The following is a 16,715-nucleotide window of genomic DNA, read 5'->3' on the forward strand; positions in this document are numbered from 1 at the left end:
GGTGGTGGGCGCCTGTAGTACCGGCTACTGAGGAGGCTGAGGCAGGAGAATGGCTTGAACCCGGGAGGCAGAGGTTGCAGTGAGCCGAGATCGCACCACTAAACTCCAGCCTGGGCGACAGAGCAAGACTCCATCTCAAAAACAACAACAACAACAAAAATGGTTAAAGTGAAACTTCTATGTGTTGAACAATTCCTCTTTTAGGCATAGAGATGAAAATATTCTGGAGATCCATTTCACAACACCGTGAATACATTTAACACTACTATACTGTACACTTAAAAGTGGCTAAGATGGTAAATTGTATGTTATGCTTTCACTACAATTTTTAAAACTTTTTTTTTTCCGAGATGGAGTCTCACTCTTGTCGTCCAGGTTGGAGTGCAGTGGTGTGATTTCGGCTCACTGCAACCTCTGTCTCCCTGGTTCAAGTGATTCTCCTGCCTCAACCTCCCAAGTGTGGGAGATCAGTCAGAGTAGCAGAAGAAACTACGGGAATAGAAAGAAGCAAACCTTCTTGGGTCATAGTAGAAGTACCATTTGACCCAGCCATCCCATTACTGTGTATATACCCAAAGGATTATAAATCATGCTGCTATAAAGACACATGCACACGTATGTTCATTGCGGCACTATTCACAATAGCAAAGACTTGGAATCAACCCAAATGTCCATCAGTGACAGACTGGATTAAGAAAATGTGGCACATATACACCATGGAATACTATGCAGCCATAAAAAAGATGAGTTTGTGTCCTTTGTAGGGACATGGATGCAGCTGGAAACCATTATTCTCAGCAAACTATCTCAAGAACAGAAAACCAAACACCGCATGTTCTCACTCATAGGCGGGAACTGAACAATGAGATCACTTGGACTTGGGAAGGGGAACATCACACACCGGGGCCTATTATGGGGAGCGGGGAGGGGGGAGGGATTGCATTGGGAGTTATACCTGATGTAAATGACGAGTTGATGGGTGCTGACGAGTTGATGGGTGCAGCACACCAACATGGCACAAGTATACATATGTAACAAACCTGCACGTTGTGCACATGTACCCTAGAGCTTAAAGTATAATAAAAAATAAAATAAAATAAAGAAGCAAACCTTCTTGGAAGGCCAGGGAGGTTGGCATAGCTTCAGATAGTTTGGCTGAAAGCAGCCAGATTCTCTTTTCAGGAGCCAAAGAGCTTAGGGCGCAGATACAAAGCAATGCAAAGTATTTTATCTAAATAGCTTGTTGACTCATGTGGTCCTAAAATCAACCTTTGATCATTCGCAGGCAGGATGGCCCTCTCCAGGGTGAGGGTGACAAGGTTAATTACCCACAGGTGTGTTGACTCAAAGCCTTTGTCAATTAAATCTGTACTACATAAATGCAAGCGTTGCCAGCTTAGAGGGGCTGCAAACTCTCTTTGACCCCTAGTGCCGGCAGTCCCAGGCCCGCTCTTTCACTGAATTGTATTGGTGTCTGAGTACGTGTCTCATCTGTCATACAGCTGAGATCTGCAGGACAGACCCCCGCACCCAAGTAGCTGGAATTACAGGCAGGCGCCACCACACCCGGCTAATTTTTGTATTTTTAGTAGAGACAGGGTTTCACCATGTTGGTCAGGCTGGTCTCGAACTCCTGGCCTCAGGTGATCCGCCCACCTCAGCCTCCCAAAGTGCTTGGATTACAGATATGAGCCACCACACCTAGCCTTAGAAAACTTTTTTTTTTTTTTTTTTTGAGATGGAGTCTCTGTCACTAGGCTGGCACGATCTTGGCTCACTGCAATCTCCGTCTCCCAGGTTTAAGTGATTCCCCTGCCTCAGCTTCCTGAGTAGCTGGGACTACAGGGGCCCTCCACCACGCCCAGCTAATTTCTTGTGTTTTAATGGAGACGGGGTTTCACCACGTTGGCCAGGCTGGTCTCTATCTCCTGACCTCGTGATCCGCCCACCTCAGCCTCCCAAAGTGCTGGGATTACAGGCGTGAGCCACCACACCTGAACTTAGAAAACTTTATAAATATTAAAATTGATGTTATGTATATTTTGCCACAATTTTTGAGAAGTACCTTGTGGTCTTTAGAGAGAGTAGATGAGTGGTTGCCTAGGGCCGGGAAAGTGAGGGGATCATGGTGATGGGCAGCTGATGGGCCTGGGGTTCTGAAGGGCAGTGATGACAACATTCTAAAATTAGACTGTGTTGACGGTTGCACCAACTCTTTGAATACCACCAAATCTAAGCCATTAAATTATGCATTTTTAATGGGTAATTTTATGGCATGTAAATTATATCTCAATCAAGTTGTATTTTTAAATACCAAAAAAAGGCCGTGCGCGGTGGCTCACACCTGTAATCCCAGCACTTTGGGAGGCCGAGACAGGCGGATCACAAGGTCAGGAGATCGAGACCATCCTGACTAACACGGTGAAACCCCGTCTCTACTAAAAAATACAAAAAACTAGCCGGGCGCGGTGGCGGGCGCCTGTAGTCCCAGATACTCGGGAGGCTGAGGCAGAATGGCGTGAACCCGGGAGGCGGAGCTTGCAGTGAGCGGAGATCGTGCACTCCAGCCTGGGCGACAAAGCGAGACTCCGTCTCAAAGTCTCAAAAAAAAAAAAAAAAAGAAAAGAAAAACAGGCAGCTAATTTTTAAAGGATTCCACCTCTTTCTCTTCCTCAGGGGGAATTGAGTTTTCTTACATACAACTGAGCTTTTGCTGTTAAGGAAGGAGGAGACCACTACTCCTCCTGCTGCCCTCCTCCCCCAACCTTGCCTAGTTCACAAGACAGGAGGAGACAGAAAGCAAAAAGTTAGAAAGAAGCAAAAGTAAGATAAATAGCCAGACAACCTTGGCACCACCACCCGGCCCTAGGAGTTAAAAAAAGGAATAATAGGCCAGGCGCGGTGGCTCACGCCTGTAATCCCAGCACTTTGGGAGGCCGAGGCGGGCGGATCACGAGGTCAGGAGATTGAGACCATCCTGGCTAACACAGTGAAACCCCGTCTCTACTAAAAATACAAAAAATTAGCCGGGCGTGGTGGTGGGCGCCTGTAGTCCCAGCTACTGGGAGGCTGAGGCAGGAGAATGGCATGAACCCGGGAGGAGGAGCTTGCAGTGAGCCGAGATCGCGCCACCGCACTCCAGCCTGGGAGACAAAGTGAGACTCCTTCTCAAAAAAAAAAAAAAAGGAATAATAATAACATCAACTCCTGACCTAAACTACTTGTGTTATCTGTAAACTCCAGACACTGTATGAAAAAAGCATTGTAAAACTTTTTGTTCTGTTACCTGATGCATGTAGCCCCCAGTCACGTTTCCCACGCTTGCTCGATTTATCACGACCCTTTCACGTGGACCCCTTAGAGTTGTAAGCCTTTAAAAAGGCCAAGCATTTCTTTTTTTGAGGAGCTCGGCTCTTAAGACGTGAGTCTGCCGACGGTCCCGGCCGAATAAAAAACCTCTTCCTTCTTTAATCCGGTGTCTGAGGAGTTTTGTCTGCGGCTCGTTCTGTGACACTTCCTTAATTTCTTTTCATTCCTGTTCCAGTATCTCACTGTGAAATTCCCTGTGTTTTTATACGATTCTCGGGGGGTTTCCTCTGAGCGTCATTAGGCCTGACTTCTCACCGTCAGCTCTGGGTACCACCTTCACATTGCAGAATTGAGAAGCTGACCCAGAAATGCATTTCAGGCTGAGCAGACAAGTGTCAGAGGAGCTGGCTAGACCGCGGATGTGTCAGAGGGACCATGGCCTTTCCGTAGGCTCATGGTCAGAGGTGGAGGGGGAGTGGTGAACGTTCTAATGAAAAAAGTCAACATGAAAGCTTCCTGGCGATGGGCGCTGGGGCTCACCCACCACTTCCTGTGCATCTCCCTGGCCCTCTGGGCTCAGTCCCCACCCCGCTGCTCAGCACTCGGCCGGTAGAATCTGAGCGATGTCTTCCACGCTCCGTGCCCTGCTCTGCCTTGGTGAGTTCCTGCATGGAAGGGGAATGGGATCAGGGTGTGCCTGGGAGGCAACGGGTCTCATTATTCCCGTCTTCCAGGGATGTGTCTGAGCCAGAGAATCAGCGCCCCAAAGCGTGAGTCCTTCCTTCAAAGCCCAGGGTCACTCTTTCGGGTTCAGGCCAAGCACCCTCCACCCAAGCACGGCTGGGGAGAGGGGGGCGGGGTGCTGGCTTCCCAGGAGGGCCTGGGGCCAGCAGCAGGGTGGAGCCTATGGTTGGGGGGACGGGGCTCAGCTGGAACTCCAGCCTCTGATTCCCTTCCAGAGACTCTCCCAAAACCGATCATCAGGGCTGAATCCACTTACATGGTTCCGAAGGAAAAGCAAGCGACCCTCTGTTGCCAGGGAAGTTATGGAGCTGTTGAATACCAGCTGCATTTTGAAGGAAGCCTTTTTGCCGTGGAGAGACCAAAACCACCTGAACGGATTAATGGAGTCAAATTCCACATCCCGGACATGAACTCCCGCAAGGCAGGGCGATACAGCTGCATCTATCGGGTTGGGGAGCTCTGGTCAGAGCGCAGCGACTTGCTGGATCTGGTGGTAACAGGTAACTGTCCGGTTCTCTAACTGGAGAGTGAGCTCAGTCTGCATCCGGGATGGAGCATCATCTATAAACTCTTCCAAGCCCCACTCAGACACTGCTTGTCTCGGTAGGAGGTTGGAGGAGGGGTGATCCCCATCACAATCTCAGCCTACAAGGCGTTGTCTGCAGACAGTGTCTCTATGTCCTACGAGCAGATGTGTCCTCGGTCAAGTTCTCCAAGACACAGATTCTGAGATAGATATTTGTGTGCAGGGGTATGACTGAGGAACGTCCTCAAAAACAACGCCTGTGGGCCAGGCGCAGTGGCTAACACTTTGCTTCCCTCACCCATCACAGGTGGTGGGGTTTTTGTGTTTGTTTTGAGAAGAGTTTCACTCTTGTCACCCAGGTTGGAGTGCAATGGTGCAGTCTCCCATCACTGCAACCTCCACCTCCTGGGTTCAAGTGATTCTCCAGCCTCAGCTTCCCAAGTAGCTGGGATTACAGGCGCCCACCACCACGCCAATTTTTGTATTTTTGGTAGAGACAGGGTTTCACTATGTTGACCAGGGTGGTCTCAAACTCCTGACCTCAGGTGATCCGCCCGCCTCAGCCTCCCAAAGTGCTGGGATTACAGGTGTGAGCCATCGCGCCTGGCCAGGTGGTGTTTTTCTAAAAAACAAAATTTAGCTTTTTTTTTTTTTTTGAGACACCCTCGCTTCAGTGTAGTGGTGCAATCTCAGCTCACTGCAACCTCTGCCTCCCGGATTCAAGCAATTCTGCCTCAGCCTCCCAAGTAGTTGGGATTACAGGCATGGGCCACCACGCCCGGCTAATTTTTGCATTTTTAGTAGAGACAGGTTTTCACCATGTTGGCCAGGCTGGTCTCAAACTCCTGACCCAGGAGGTCGAGGCTTCAGTGAGCCAAGATAGTGCCATGGCACTCCAGCCTGGGGAACAGAGCAAGACCCCGTACCATTTTAAAAAATGGTTTAGTGGCCAGGCGCGGTGGCTCACGCCTGTAATCCCAGCACTTTGGGAGGCCAAGGCGGGTGGATCACGAGGTCAGGAGATCGAGACCATCCTGGCTAACACAGTGAAACCCCGTTTCTACTAAAGAATACAAAAAACTAGCCGGGCATAGTGGCAAGCACCTATACTCCCAGCTACTCAGGAGGCTGAGGAAGGAGAATGGCATGAACCCAGGAGACAGAGGTTGCAGTGAGCCGAGATTGTGCCACTGCACTCCAGCCTGGGTGACAGAGCAAGACTCCGTCTCAAAAAAAAAAAAAAATGGTTTAGATGGTAAATCTTCTATTGTGTGTATTTGACCAAAATAATAATAATTTAAAAAAAAAAAAAAAAGCTGGCTGCCAGGCATGGTGGCGGGCCGCTGCAGTCCCAGCTACTCGGGAGGCTGAGGCAGGAGAAACGCTTGAACCCTGGAGGCGGAGGTTGCAGTGAGCCAAGCTCGTGCCACTGCACTCCAGCCTGGCGACAGAGCGAGACTCCGTCTCAAAAAAACAAAAAACAAACAAAAAAAAAAAACAAGAAAAGAAAAGAAAGAAGAAAATATACAAATAGCTGGCTGCTCATCTCTGAGTTTCTGGTGCGGTGGCCCCACCTTCTCTCATAGAAATGTATGACACACCCACCCTCTCGGTTCATCCTGGACCCGAAGTGACCTCGGGTGAGAAGGTGACCTTCTACTGCCGTCTAGACACTGCAACAAGCATGTTCTTACTGCTCAAGGAGGGAAGATCCAGAGACGTGCAGCGCAGCTACGGGAAGGTCCAGGCGGAGTTCCCCATGGGCCCTGTGACCACAGCCCACAGAGGGTCATACCGATGTTTTGGCTCCTATAACAACTATGCCTGGTCTTTCCCCAGTGAGCCAGTGAAGCTCCTGGTCACAGGTGAGGAAATGCTCAATTCCCCACAGCCCCCGCCGCCATGTCCTACCCGGAGCCCTAAGGGATGCCCAGAGAGTGATGGGGAGGGTGTCCAAGGGACGTCCACTTCCCGGGAGCCCAGTTGGTCATGTGAGGAAGAACACCAGAAGCAGGAAGGAGGAGGGAGCAGAGAAAGGAATGGTAAGGCGGGCGGATCACGAGGTCAGGAGTTCGAGACCAGCCTGGCCAAGACGGTGAAACCCTGTCTCTACTAAAAATACAAAAATTAACCAGATGGAGTGGCGGACACCTGTAGCCCCAGCTACTCAGGAGGCTGAGGCAGGAGATCGCTTGAACCCAGGAGGCAGAGGTTGCAGTGAGCTGAGGTCATACCACTGCACTGCAACCTGGGCAACACAGCAAGATTCCATCTCAAAAAAAAAAAAAAAAAAAAAAAAATGGCAAGACTGGAGGAAACCCAAAATCCTTACTTTTTTTCTTTATCTCCTTTTCCAGGCGACACTGAGAACACCAGCCTTGCACCTACAGACCCCACGTTTCCCGGTGAGTAACTAGTCCTTCTAAGCTCAGAGGAGAGATCAGAGCCTCCCAGGGACACTAAAAACATGGCATTCATTCAAAATATTCATCAAGGCCAGGAGCAGTGGCTCACGCCTGTAATCCCAGCACTTTGGGAGGCCAGGATGGTGCATCACTTGAGGTCAGGAGTTCAAGACCAGCCTGGCCAACATGGCGAAACCCCATCTCTACTAAAAATACAAAAATTAGGCTGAGCACTATGGCTCACTCCTGTAATCCCAGCACTTTGGGAGGCTGAGGCAGGCAGATCACAAGGTCAGGAATTCGAGACCAGCCTGGCCAACATGGTGAAACCTCATCTCTACTAAAAATACAAAAATTAGCCAGGCATGGTGGTACTCACCTGTAATCCCAGCTACTTGGGAGGCTGAGGCAGGAGAATCGCTTGAACCAGGGAGGCGGAGGTTGCAGTGAGCTGAGATTGCACCATTGCACTCCAGCCTGGGCAATAGAGACAGATTCTGTCTCAAAAAAAAAAAAAAAAAAAAGAAAACTAAAATGAAGAACAGCCGGGCGTGGTGGTGGTGTGCACCTATAATCCCAGCTACTCAGGAGAATCACTTGATCCTGGGAGGCGGAGGTTGCAGTGAGCCGAGATCGCGCCACTGCACTCCAGTCTGGGTGACAGAGCGAGACTCCATCTCACAAAAAAAACAAAAACAAAACAAAACAAAAAATATATATATATATAATATACAGTGTATATATATATTATATAGTGTATATTATATATATATAATTATATATATATATAGTGCATAGTATGAGAAAGGAGGCTCCAGAGAGAGGAAATGGCCTCTGCCTGTGCCCTGGGGCAGGACGATGACTGGGGTAATAAAATAATAACTATGAGGCCAGGAGGGTTGAAAATGATGTTTGGAAAATGACAGTGGGGATGGGATGGGGCTGGGGCTGCACGGTTAGGACATTGAAAAAAAAAATAGTGAGACTTTGAATTTGACTACCTGTGAGGGGAAAGAGGTAATGATGACTTAATGAGGAAAATGAGGCTTACACAGAAGACAGGGGCTGGGCCGTGTGGTTCCCACGTGTAATCCCAGCACTTTGGAAGGCAGAGGTGGGTGGATCACTTGAGATCAGGAGATCAAGACCAGCCTGGCCGGCCGGGCGCGGTGGCTCAAGCCTGTAATCCCAGCACTTTGGGGGGCCGAGACGGGTGGATCACGAGGTCAGGAGATCGAGACCATCCTGGCGAACACGGTGAAACCCCGTTTCTACTAAAAAATACAAAAAACTAGCCGGGCGAGGTGGCGGGCGCCTGTAATCCCAGTTACTTGGGAGGCTGAGGCAGGAGAATGGCGTAAACCCCGGAGGCGGAGCTTGCAGTGAGCTGAGATCCGGCCACTGCACTCCAGCCTGGGCGACAGAGCGAGACTCCGTCTCAAAAAAAAAAAAAAAAAAAAAAAAAAAAAAAAAAAGACCAGCCTGGCCAACACAGTGAAACCCCATCTCTACTAAACATACAAACATTAGGTAGGCATGGTGGCACATGCTGTAATTACAGCTACTCGGGGCTGAGGCAAGAGGATCGCTTAATTCGGGAGGCTGAGGTTGCAGTGAGCTGAGATCACACCACTGCGCTCCAGCCTGGAAGGCCTGTAATCCCAGCCCTTTGGGAGGCCAAAGCAGGCAGGTCATCTGAGATTGGGAGTTCGAGACCAGCCTGGCTGGCAAAAACGCCATCTCTACTAAAAATATGAAAAAAATTAGCCAGGTGTGGTGGCGTGTGCCTGTAGTCCCAGCTACTCGGGAGGCTGGAACAGAGCGAGACTCTATCTCAAAAAAAAAAAAAAAACAAACAAACAAAAATAGAAGACATGATTGGTGCAAAGATACATGCTCATGAGTTCTAGACTGGAATTCCTCCTCCGATGTGTCCATCTGTGGATCCTTCCGCTTTACCTGCTGGATGAAGCTCCTGGGACTTGCAGGGTAGGGTAGGACCTTGCAAAGCTGCAGAACCTCATGGGGCGGACCCAAGGGAAGGAGGGCGGGGGCGGAAGACGTCAACATCATTCTCTTTTCTTCACTTCCCTTATTATCAGCAGACTCTTGGGACACCTGCCTTTTAACCAGAGAGACGGGACTCCAGAAAGGTAAGTAGACACCTGGGGCCATAGGCTCTGAAGGAAGGAGCTGGGCATAGAGTAATGACCTGGGAAGGAGATCGGGATGAACGGAACAAGAGGGTGTCCTTGGCCAGGCGCAGTGGCTCACGCCTGTAATCCCAGCCCTTTGGGAGGCCGAGGTGGGCAGATCATCTGAGGTCAGGAGTTCGAGACTGGTCTGGCCGATATGGCGAAACCCCATCTCTACTAAAAATAGGAAAAAATTATCCGGGCATGGTGGTGTGTGTCTGTAGTCCCAGCTACTTGGGTGGCTGAGGCAGGAGAATCGCTTGAACCCGGGAAGTGGAGGTTGCAGTGAGCCGAGATCGTGCCACTGTACTCCAGCCTGGGCAACAAGACTGAGGCTCCGTGTACAAAAAAAAAAAAAAGAGGGTGTCCTTACATCCCTGTCAGCAATCACCCTGTTCTCCTGCTGCCCACAGACCTTGCCCTCTGGGACCACACTGCCCAGAATCTCCTTCGGATGGGCCTGGCCTTCCTAGTCCTGGTGGCTCTAGTGTGTCTCCTGGTTGAAGATTGGCTCAGCAGGAAGAGGACTAGAGAGCAAGCCAGCAGAGCTTCCACTTGGGAAGGCAGGAGAAGGTTGAACAAACACAAAGACTCTGAAGAATGACCATGAGACGCAGTGGCCATGGGTGGAACTGAAAGCTGGTGTTGAGCCTCGGTGGCGTGAGCTCTGTGTCAGACCCACGGAGGAGGGAGTCACTGCAGGGAACAGGGGACAGGGGACACTGGCATTCCATTTGTCAGAGCATCCCGGACGACGCAGAGGGTGGGAGAACTACATGCTAAGTTTCTTTCTGGTTTTTTTTTTTTTTTTTTTTTTTTGAGACAGAGTTTTGCTCTTGTTGCCCAGGCTGGAGTGCAATGGCGTGATTTTGGCTCACTGCAACCTCTACCTCTCCATCCCTTGGGCTCAAGCGATTCTCCTGCCTCAGCCTCCCGAGTAGCTGGGATTACAGGCATGCGCCACCATGCCTGGCTAATTTTGTATTTTTAGTAGAGACGGGGTTTCTCCCTGTTGGTCAGGCTGGTCTTGAACTCCTGATCTCAAGAGATCCCCCCGCCTCGGCCTCCCAAAGGGCTGGGATTACAGGCATGAGCTGCCGCGCCCAGCCGCTGAATTTCTTTTGTAGACAAATCCTATGGTCTGGCCGGGCGCGGTGGCTCACGCCTGTAGTCCCAGCACTTTGGGAGGCCGAGGCGGGCGGATCGCAAGGTCAGGAGATCGTGACCATGGTGAAACCCCGTTTCTACTAAAAATAGAAAAAATTAGCTGGGCGCGGTTGTGGGCGCCTGTAGTCCCAGCTACTCGGGAGGCTGAGGCAGGAGAATGGCGTGGACCCAGGAGGCAGAGCTTGCAGTGAGCCGAGGTTGCGCCACTGCACTCCAGCTTGGGCGACAGAGCAAGACTCCGTCTCAAAAAAAAAAAAAAAAAAAAATCTTATGGTCTCTTCTAGGCTCTAAGTACTTTTGTGCCACTTACTGCAAACCATACTTTTAAGCACTCTGGTCTTTTCTGAAAAGATCTCTTCTTCTTTAACAGGATGGCCATGGAAATATTTTTTTTTTCTACTTTGGTCTTTCTTCCCTTTCTCTGCAGGAAGCCATTCAAAATAGTTAATGACCAATATAGAATAGGTTTGTATCGAATGGTTCAGGAGGCATTGTGGCAACAGCCAGTCATAGAGAAGCAGCTTTATAAGTGAATCCTGCCGGGGGCGGTGGCTCATGCCCATTATCCCAACACTTTGGGAGACTGAGGTGGGCAGATCACCTGAGGTCAGGAGCTCGAGACCAGCCTGGCCAACACGATGAACCCTTATCTCTACTAAAAATACAAAAATTAGCCAGGTATGGCGGTGTGTGCCTGTAATCCCAGCTACTTGGGAGGCTGAGGCAGGAGAATAGCTTGAACCCGCGAGGCAGAGGCTGCAGTGAGCCAAGATTGCACCACTGCACTCCAGCCTGGGTGATAGAGCAAGACTCTGTCTCAAAAAATAAATAAAAATACAAATACAAAAATTAGCCAGGCATGATGTGGGACTTGTCTGTGATCTCAGCTACTCAGGAGGCTGAGGCAGGAGAATCACTTGAACCCAGAAAGCAGATGCTGCAGTGAGCCGAGATCACACCACTGCACTCCATCCTGGGTGATAGAGCAAGACTGTCTCAAAAAAAGGAAAAGAAAAAATAATAATGAGTCCTGGCTGCATCCCAACCACGCCCCAATTCCTCCTACCCCAAAGCACCACAGAATTCCATCTTCTATTTTTTTTGTTTTTGTTTTTGTTTTGTTGGGACAGAGGTTCACTGTTGTTGCCCAGGAAGGAGTGCAGTGGCACGATCTCAGCTCACTGCCACCTCCACCTCCAGGGTTCAAGTGATTCTCCTGCCTCAGCCTCCTGAATAGCTGGGACTACAGGCATGCACCACCACGCCTGGTTAATTTTTGTATTTTTAGTAGAAATGGGGTTTTGTCATGTTGGCCAGGCTGGTCTCGAACTCCTGACTTCAGGTGATCCACCAGCCTCGGCCTCCCAAAGTGCTGGAATTACAGGTGTGAGCCACCACGCCTGGCCACCGTTCTCTCTTCTTTATCCACACTTTGCCTTGTTCTTCAGGGCTCTGCGTAGATACCATTTCCTCCAAGAGTTATGGAAATAACTCTGACTTCACACAAAGACAGCACTTTTTTTTGTTGTTGTTGTTTTGAGACGGAGTCTCACTGTGTAGCCCAAGCTGGAGTGCAGTGGTTCAGTCTCAGCTCACTGCAACCTTCGCCTCTGGGGCTCAAGCGATTCTCTTTGCTCAGCCTCCCAAGTAGCTGGGACTAGAGGCACGCGCCACCACACCGTTAATTTTTTGTGTGTTTTTAGAAGAGATGGGGTTTCATGTTGCCCTGGGTGGTCTTGAACTCCTGAGCTCAGGTGATCGCCCTGCCTTGGCCTCCCAAAGTGCTGGGGTTACAGGTGTGAGCCACCATGCCTGGCCAAGACACTTTTCTCATCCCAAAGCACCTGCTAATTCCTTGTAACAGCACCTGAACCCTGATTCGGCATGCATGTCCATTTTCCTGTCTCCGCCGTGAACTCGTGTGAATTGATCTATGTCAGATTTAGTGGCTGCGTTCACAGCTCCGGCAACTCTAAAGGGGTTCTCAGGAAATGTATGTCAAATGAAGGAATGTATATACGGGGGCTGTGGCACAGCCTGCAACTTGAGACTTCTCACTAGGGGCCTTTAAATGCTGTCTGGACACCACCATCGCTTTCCTCCCTGAGAACTTCAACTTATCAACCCATTTACATACTCACCACATGGGCCCCACACCCTCCCATTATTCTGGTGCCTCATGCCAGTCAAATTTATTCTCTAAATCTGATTTTTCCGTTAAATATCAACCTGGCAACATGATGAAACCCCATCTTTACTAAAAATACAACATATTAGCCGGGCGCAGTGTCTCGCACCCGTAATCTCAGCTACTTGGGAGGCTGAGGCAGAAGAATCGCTTGAACCTGGGAGGTGGAGGTTGCGGTGAGCCGAGCTCACGCCACTGCACTCCAGCCTGGTAACAGAGCGAGACTCCATCTCTAAATAAATAGATAAACAAAAAGACAAACTGCTGACTTGCATATTTTTTCTTTACCCCAACTCATTCCTTACATGTAGACACCTGTCATCCCAGCTACTCAGAAGGCTGAGGCAGGAGAATCGCTTGAACCTGGGAGGTGGAGGTCGCGGTGAGCTGAGATCGCGCCACTGCACTCCGGCCTGGTGACAAAGCGAGACTCCATCTCAAAAAAAAAAAAAAAAAAAAGTGTAGGCTCAGTCTTTTCAGTATTTGCTTTACTGGTTCAGCAAAAGCCAGGAAACACAACTTTGTGGTAATCCGAGTGTTATTCAACTGTATATGGTTTACTTTATTGTAAATACTGGTGAACAGTGGTCAATAAATGGTTGTATATCCCTAATTAGGAAAAAAAAAGACCCGAAGTACAGCAAACTGACGCCGATCTCATTTTGCAGAGGTCCGCCTGCTCTCCCCTCTCCGAGTGTAATCCTGTGCTTAATAAACTGCTGCTGCTTTGCTAGGTGTGTGTATCATGACCCATGCTTTGTTCACACCACCAAGGACCCAGGACTTCACACCTTCAGCTGGTAACAGGGCTAAGGACATTTAAAACCTGCTCGTGTTAACCATAATCGCCATCGTGTAACGTTGGATCCCCAGAAGTAACTCATCTTATAACTGAATACTTTTTTTTTTTTGAGATCAAGTCTCTCTCACTCAGGCTGGAGTTCTGTGGCGCAATCTCAGCTCACTGCAACCTCTGCCTCTCGGGTTCAAGCAGTTCTCCTGCCTCGGCCTCCTCAGTAGCTGGGATTACAAGTGCATGCCACCACGCCCAGCTAATTTTCGTATTTTTAGTAGAGACAGGGTTTCTCCATGTTGGTCTCGAACTCCCGACCCCAGGTAATCCACCCACCTTGGCCTCCCAAAGTGCTGGGATGACAGACAGGAGCCACCACGCCCAGCTACTTGTGCCTTTTGACCAACATCTTCCTCCCCTGCCACGCCCAGCCCCTGGTAACCGCCACCTAGTCTTGCTTCTAGATCAACCACTTTTTTTTTTTTTTTGAGACAGAATCTCGCTCTGCACACCCAGGCTGGAGTGCAGTACTGCCATCTCGGATCACTGCAACCTCCGCTTCCCGGGTTCAAGCGATTCTCCTGCCTCAGCCTCCAGAGTAGCTGGGATTACTGAGCCACCGCGCCCAGCCAGGAGACCCACTCCCACTGACCCTCACTGGTCCGTGGCTCTGGGGGCCACGTTCCCTAAGACATAACCCACACTGGCAGCCTTTGCTCTGACCTCTCACCTGTGGTCCCCACCTGCTGGAAACCGGCTTCTCTGCCCACACTTCCTCTGAAGCTGTGTGTGTGACCAACCCTGATGAGCTTCCTGGAACACAGTGACCCTGCTCAGTCCTTCTCATTATTGCTTCTCCATTGTTGTATTTCACACATTGACCACTTCCTCCTCAAAGGTGTCACCTCGCTGGCCCTCTCGGACACTTCTTGTGACTCGTTTTCTGACAGTTTTACCGGCACCCCCACCACCAGAGCCAGTCCCAGCTACGTGGGAGGCTGAGGCAGGAGAATCGCTGGAACCCGGGAGGCAGAGGTTGCAATGAACCGAGATCGTGCTCTCCAGCCTGGGTGACAGACTGAGAGTCCTCCTCAAAATTAAAAAAATAAATTACAGTCTCGCTGTGTCAACCAGGATGGAATGCATGCAGTGGTGAGAACATACGGATTTTGGTTTTCTACTCCTGGGTTACTTCACTTAGAATAATGGCCTCCAGCTCCATCCCAGTGGCTGCAAATGACATTATTTCCTTCCTTCTAATGGCCGAATAGTATTCCATGACGTATAGATACCACATTTTACCTGCTTGTTAGTCAATGGGCACTTCCGTTGGTTCCACATCTTTGCAATTGTGAATTTTTGAGTCAGACATTTTATTTATTTTTTTTTTTTTGAGACGGAGTCTCACTCTGTCGCCCAGGCTGGAGTGGCGCCATCTCGGCTCACTGCAAGCTCCGCCTCCCGGGTTCATGCCATTCTCCTGCCTCAGCCTCCCGAGTAGCTGGGACCACAGGCACCCGCCACCACGCCCGGCTAATTTTTTGTATTTTTAGTAGAGACGGGGTTTCACCGTGTTAACCAGGATGGTCTCGATCTCCTGACCTCTTGATCCTCCCACCTCAGCCTCCCAAAGGAGCCAGCCATTCTTAACTTGGGGTGATTTTGTCCCCATGGGGACATCTGGCCATATCCCGAGAGCTTTTCGGTTGTCACGAGTTGCAGTGGGGGCAGGTTCAGGCTCAGGCTCATGGTGTCTCCTGGGCAAAGTCCAGGTGTGCTGCTATGCATCATGTGGCACACAGCACAGTCCTTGTCACGGTCTGAATTGGTCCTGCCAAACTTCACGTAAAAGCCCTAGCCCCAGGTGTGACTCTATTTGGACACAGGGCTTTTCAGAGGTAATTAATGCTGGCCAGGCACCGTGGCTCACGCCTGTAATCACAGCACTTTAGGAGTTCTGTGTTTATTACTTATAAGTGGGTAAGAGCCCAGTGTGGCAGCTCACACGTGTAATCCCAGCACTTCGGGAGGCTGAGGCAAGGGGATAACTTGAGGTCAGGAGTTCAAGACCAGCCTGGTCAATACAGCAAGACCCCATCTCTATAAAACATTTTAAAGTTAGCCAGGCATGTTTGGCACGCACCTGTAATCCCAGCTACTTACTCAGGAGGCTCAGGTGGGAGGATCGCTTGACCCGGGAGTTCAAGGCTGCCATGAGCTAAGATTGCACCATTGCACTCCAACCTGGCTGTGAGCAACAGAGCAACACCACTATCTTGACTGGGCACAGTGGCTCACGCCTGTAATCCCAACACTTTGGGAGGCCGAGGCAGGTGGGTCACCTGAGGTCAGGAGTTTGAGACCAACCTGGCCAACATGGTGAAACCCCATCTCTACTAAAAACATAAAAATTAACTGGGGGTGGTAGCAGGCACACGTAATCCCAGATACGGGAGGCTGAGGCATGAGAATCACTTGAACCTGGGAGATGGAGGTTACAGTGAGCTGAGATCACGCCATTGCACTCCAGCCTGGGCAGCCGAGTGAGACCCTGTCCACCCCACCACCCCACCAAAAAAATAAAACCTACCATCTTAAATAAAATCAAAATTTTAAGTAGATAAAATATTTAGGGAAAAAAAACTTCAAATATGCAGCAATCTGACCCAAACGTTTTCACTCCCAGCCTCTACCTGCTATCTTTGTGTCTTTATTTTTAGCAAATTCTACACAGGAACCTCATGCCCATGTAGAACCGTAAATGTTGACTCAGCCCCACCTGTCATGACTGGACCACTTCATTTATTCACGCTCAGTGTCTCCACCACACTTCCCACTGATGTGAACTGTATCCCACTAAACAGTTACCCAAAGTCTGCATCACTACCAGCTGACGGTAGCCCTAAACACCACGGCGATCTCGAGCGTTTGAGAAGATTTATCTTGACAAGGGCTCACGAAAGACAGCAATGCTCAACAGCAAGATAAATGACAGCCTTCATGGTGCCATTCAGTGCTGACGCCACTCAACCTCCAGGCTTGGGTTAGTAAGAACTTTGTCAGCCCAGGCACAGTGGCTCACGGCTGTCATCCCAGCACTTTGGGAGGCCAAGGCAGGCAGGTCACCTGAGGTCAGGAGTTCGAAACCAGCCTGGTTAACATGGGGAAACCCTGTCTCTACTAAAAATACAAAAAATCAGCCAGGCGTGGTGGTGTACACCTCTAGTCCCAGCTACTCAGGAGGCTGGGACAGAAGACTCACTTGAACCCAGGAGGTGGAGGTTGCAGTGAGCCAAGATCACACCACTGCGCTCCAGCCTGGGAAACAGCGAGATAAAACTGTCATCTTAGCTTTCAACCTAAAGCATTAGTCATATGCCCTTGTTTT

General features: G+C 49.9%; 1 protein-coding gene across 2 annotated transcripts; it reads left to right on the plus strand.

The window, feature by feature from the left end:
• Positions 1-3,817: 3,817 nt before the first annotated feature.
• Positions 3,818-10,316, plus strand: NCR1 (natural cytotoxicity triggering receptor 1). Of its 2 annotated transcripts, none has more exons than XM_050771786.1 (7): positions 3,818-3,966; positions 4,044-4,079; positions 4,269-4,553; positions 6,166-6,444; positions 6,937-6,984; positions 9,087-9,137; positions 9,593-10,316. In XM_050771786.1, exons 1-7 carry the CDS (start codon positions 3,933-3,935, stop codon positions 9,781-9,783), a joined length of 924 nt encoding a protein of 307 aa, XP_050627743.1. In that variant the 5' UTR covers positions 3,818-3,932; the 3' UTR covers positions 9,784-10,316. The 2 variants fall into 2 exon arrangements, with proteins under 2 accessions (XP_050627743.1, XP_050627744.1); XM_050771787.1 differs by having other exon boundaries at positions 3,819-3,966; positions 9,090-9,137.
• The last annotated feature ends 6,399 nt before the right edge of the window (positions 10,317-16,715 follow it).

Source organism: Macaca thibetana, chromosome 19 (assembly GCF_024542745.1).
Source record: "Macaca thibetana thibetana isolate TM-01 chromosome 19, ASM2454274v1, whole genome shotgun sequence".
Taxonomy (NCBI): Eukaryota; Metazoa; Chordata; class Mammalia; order Primates; family Cercopithecidae; genus Macaca; species Macaca thibetana.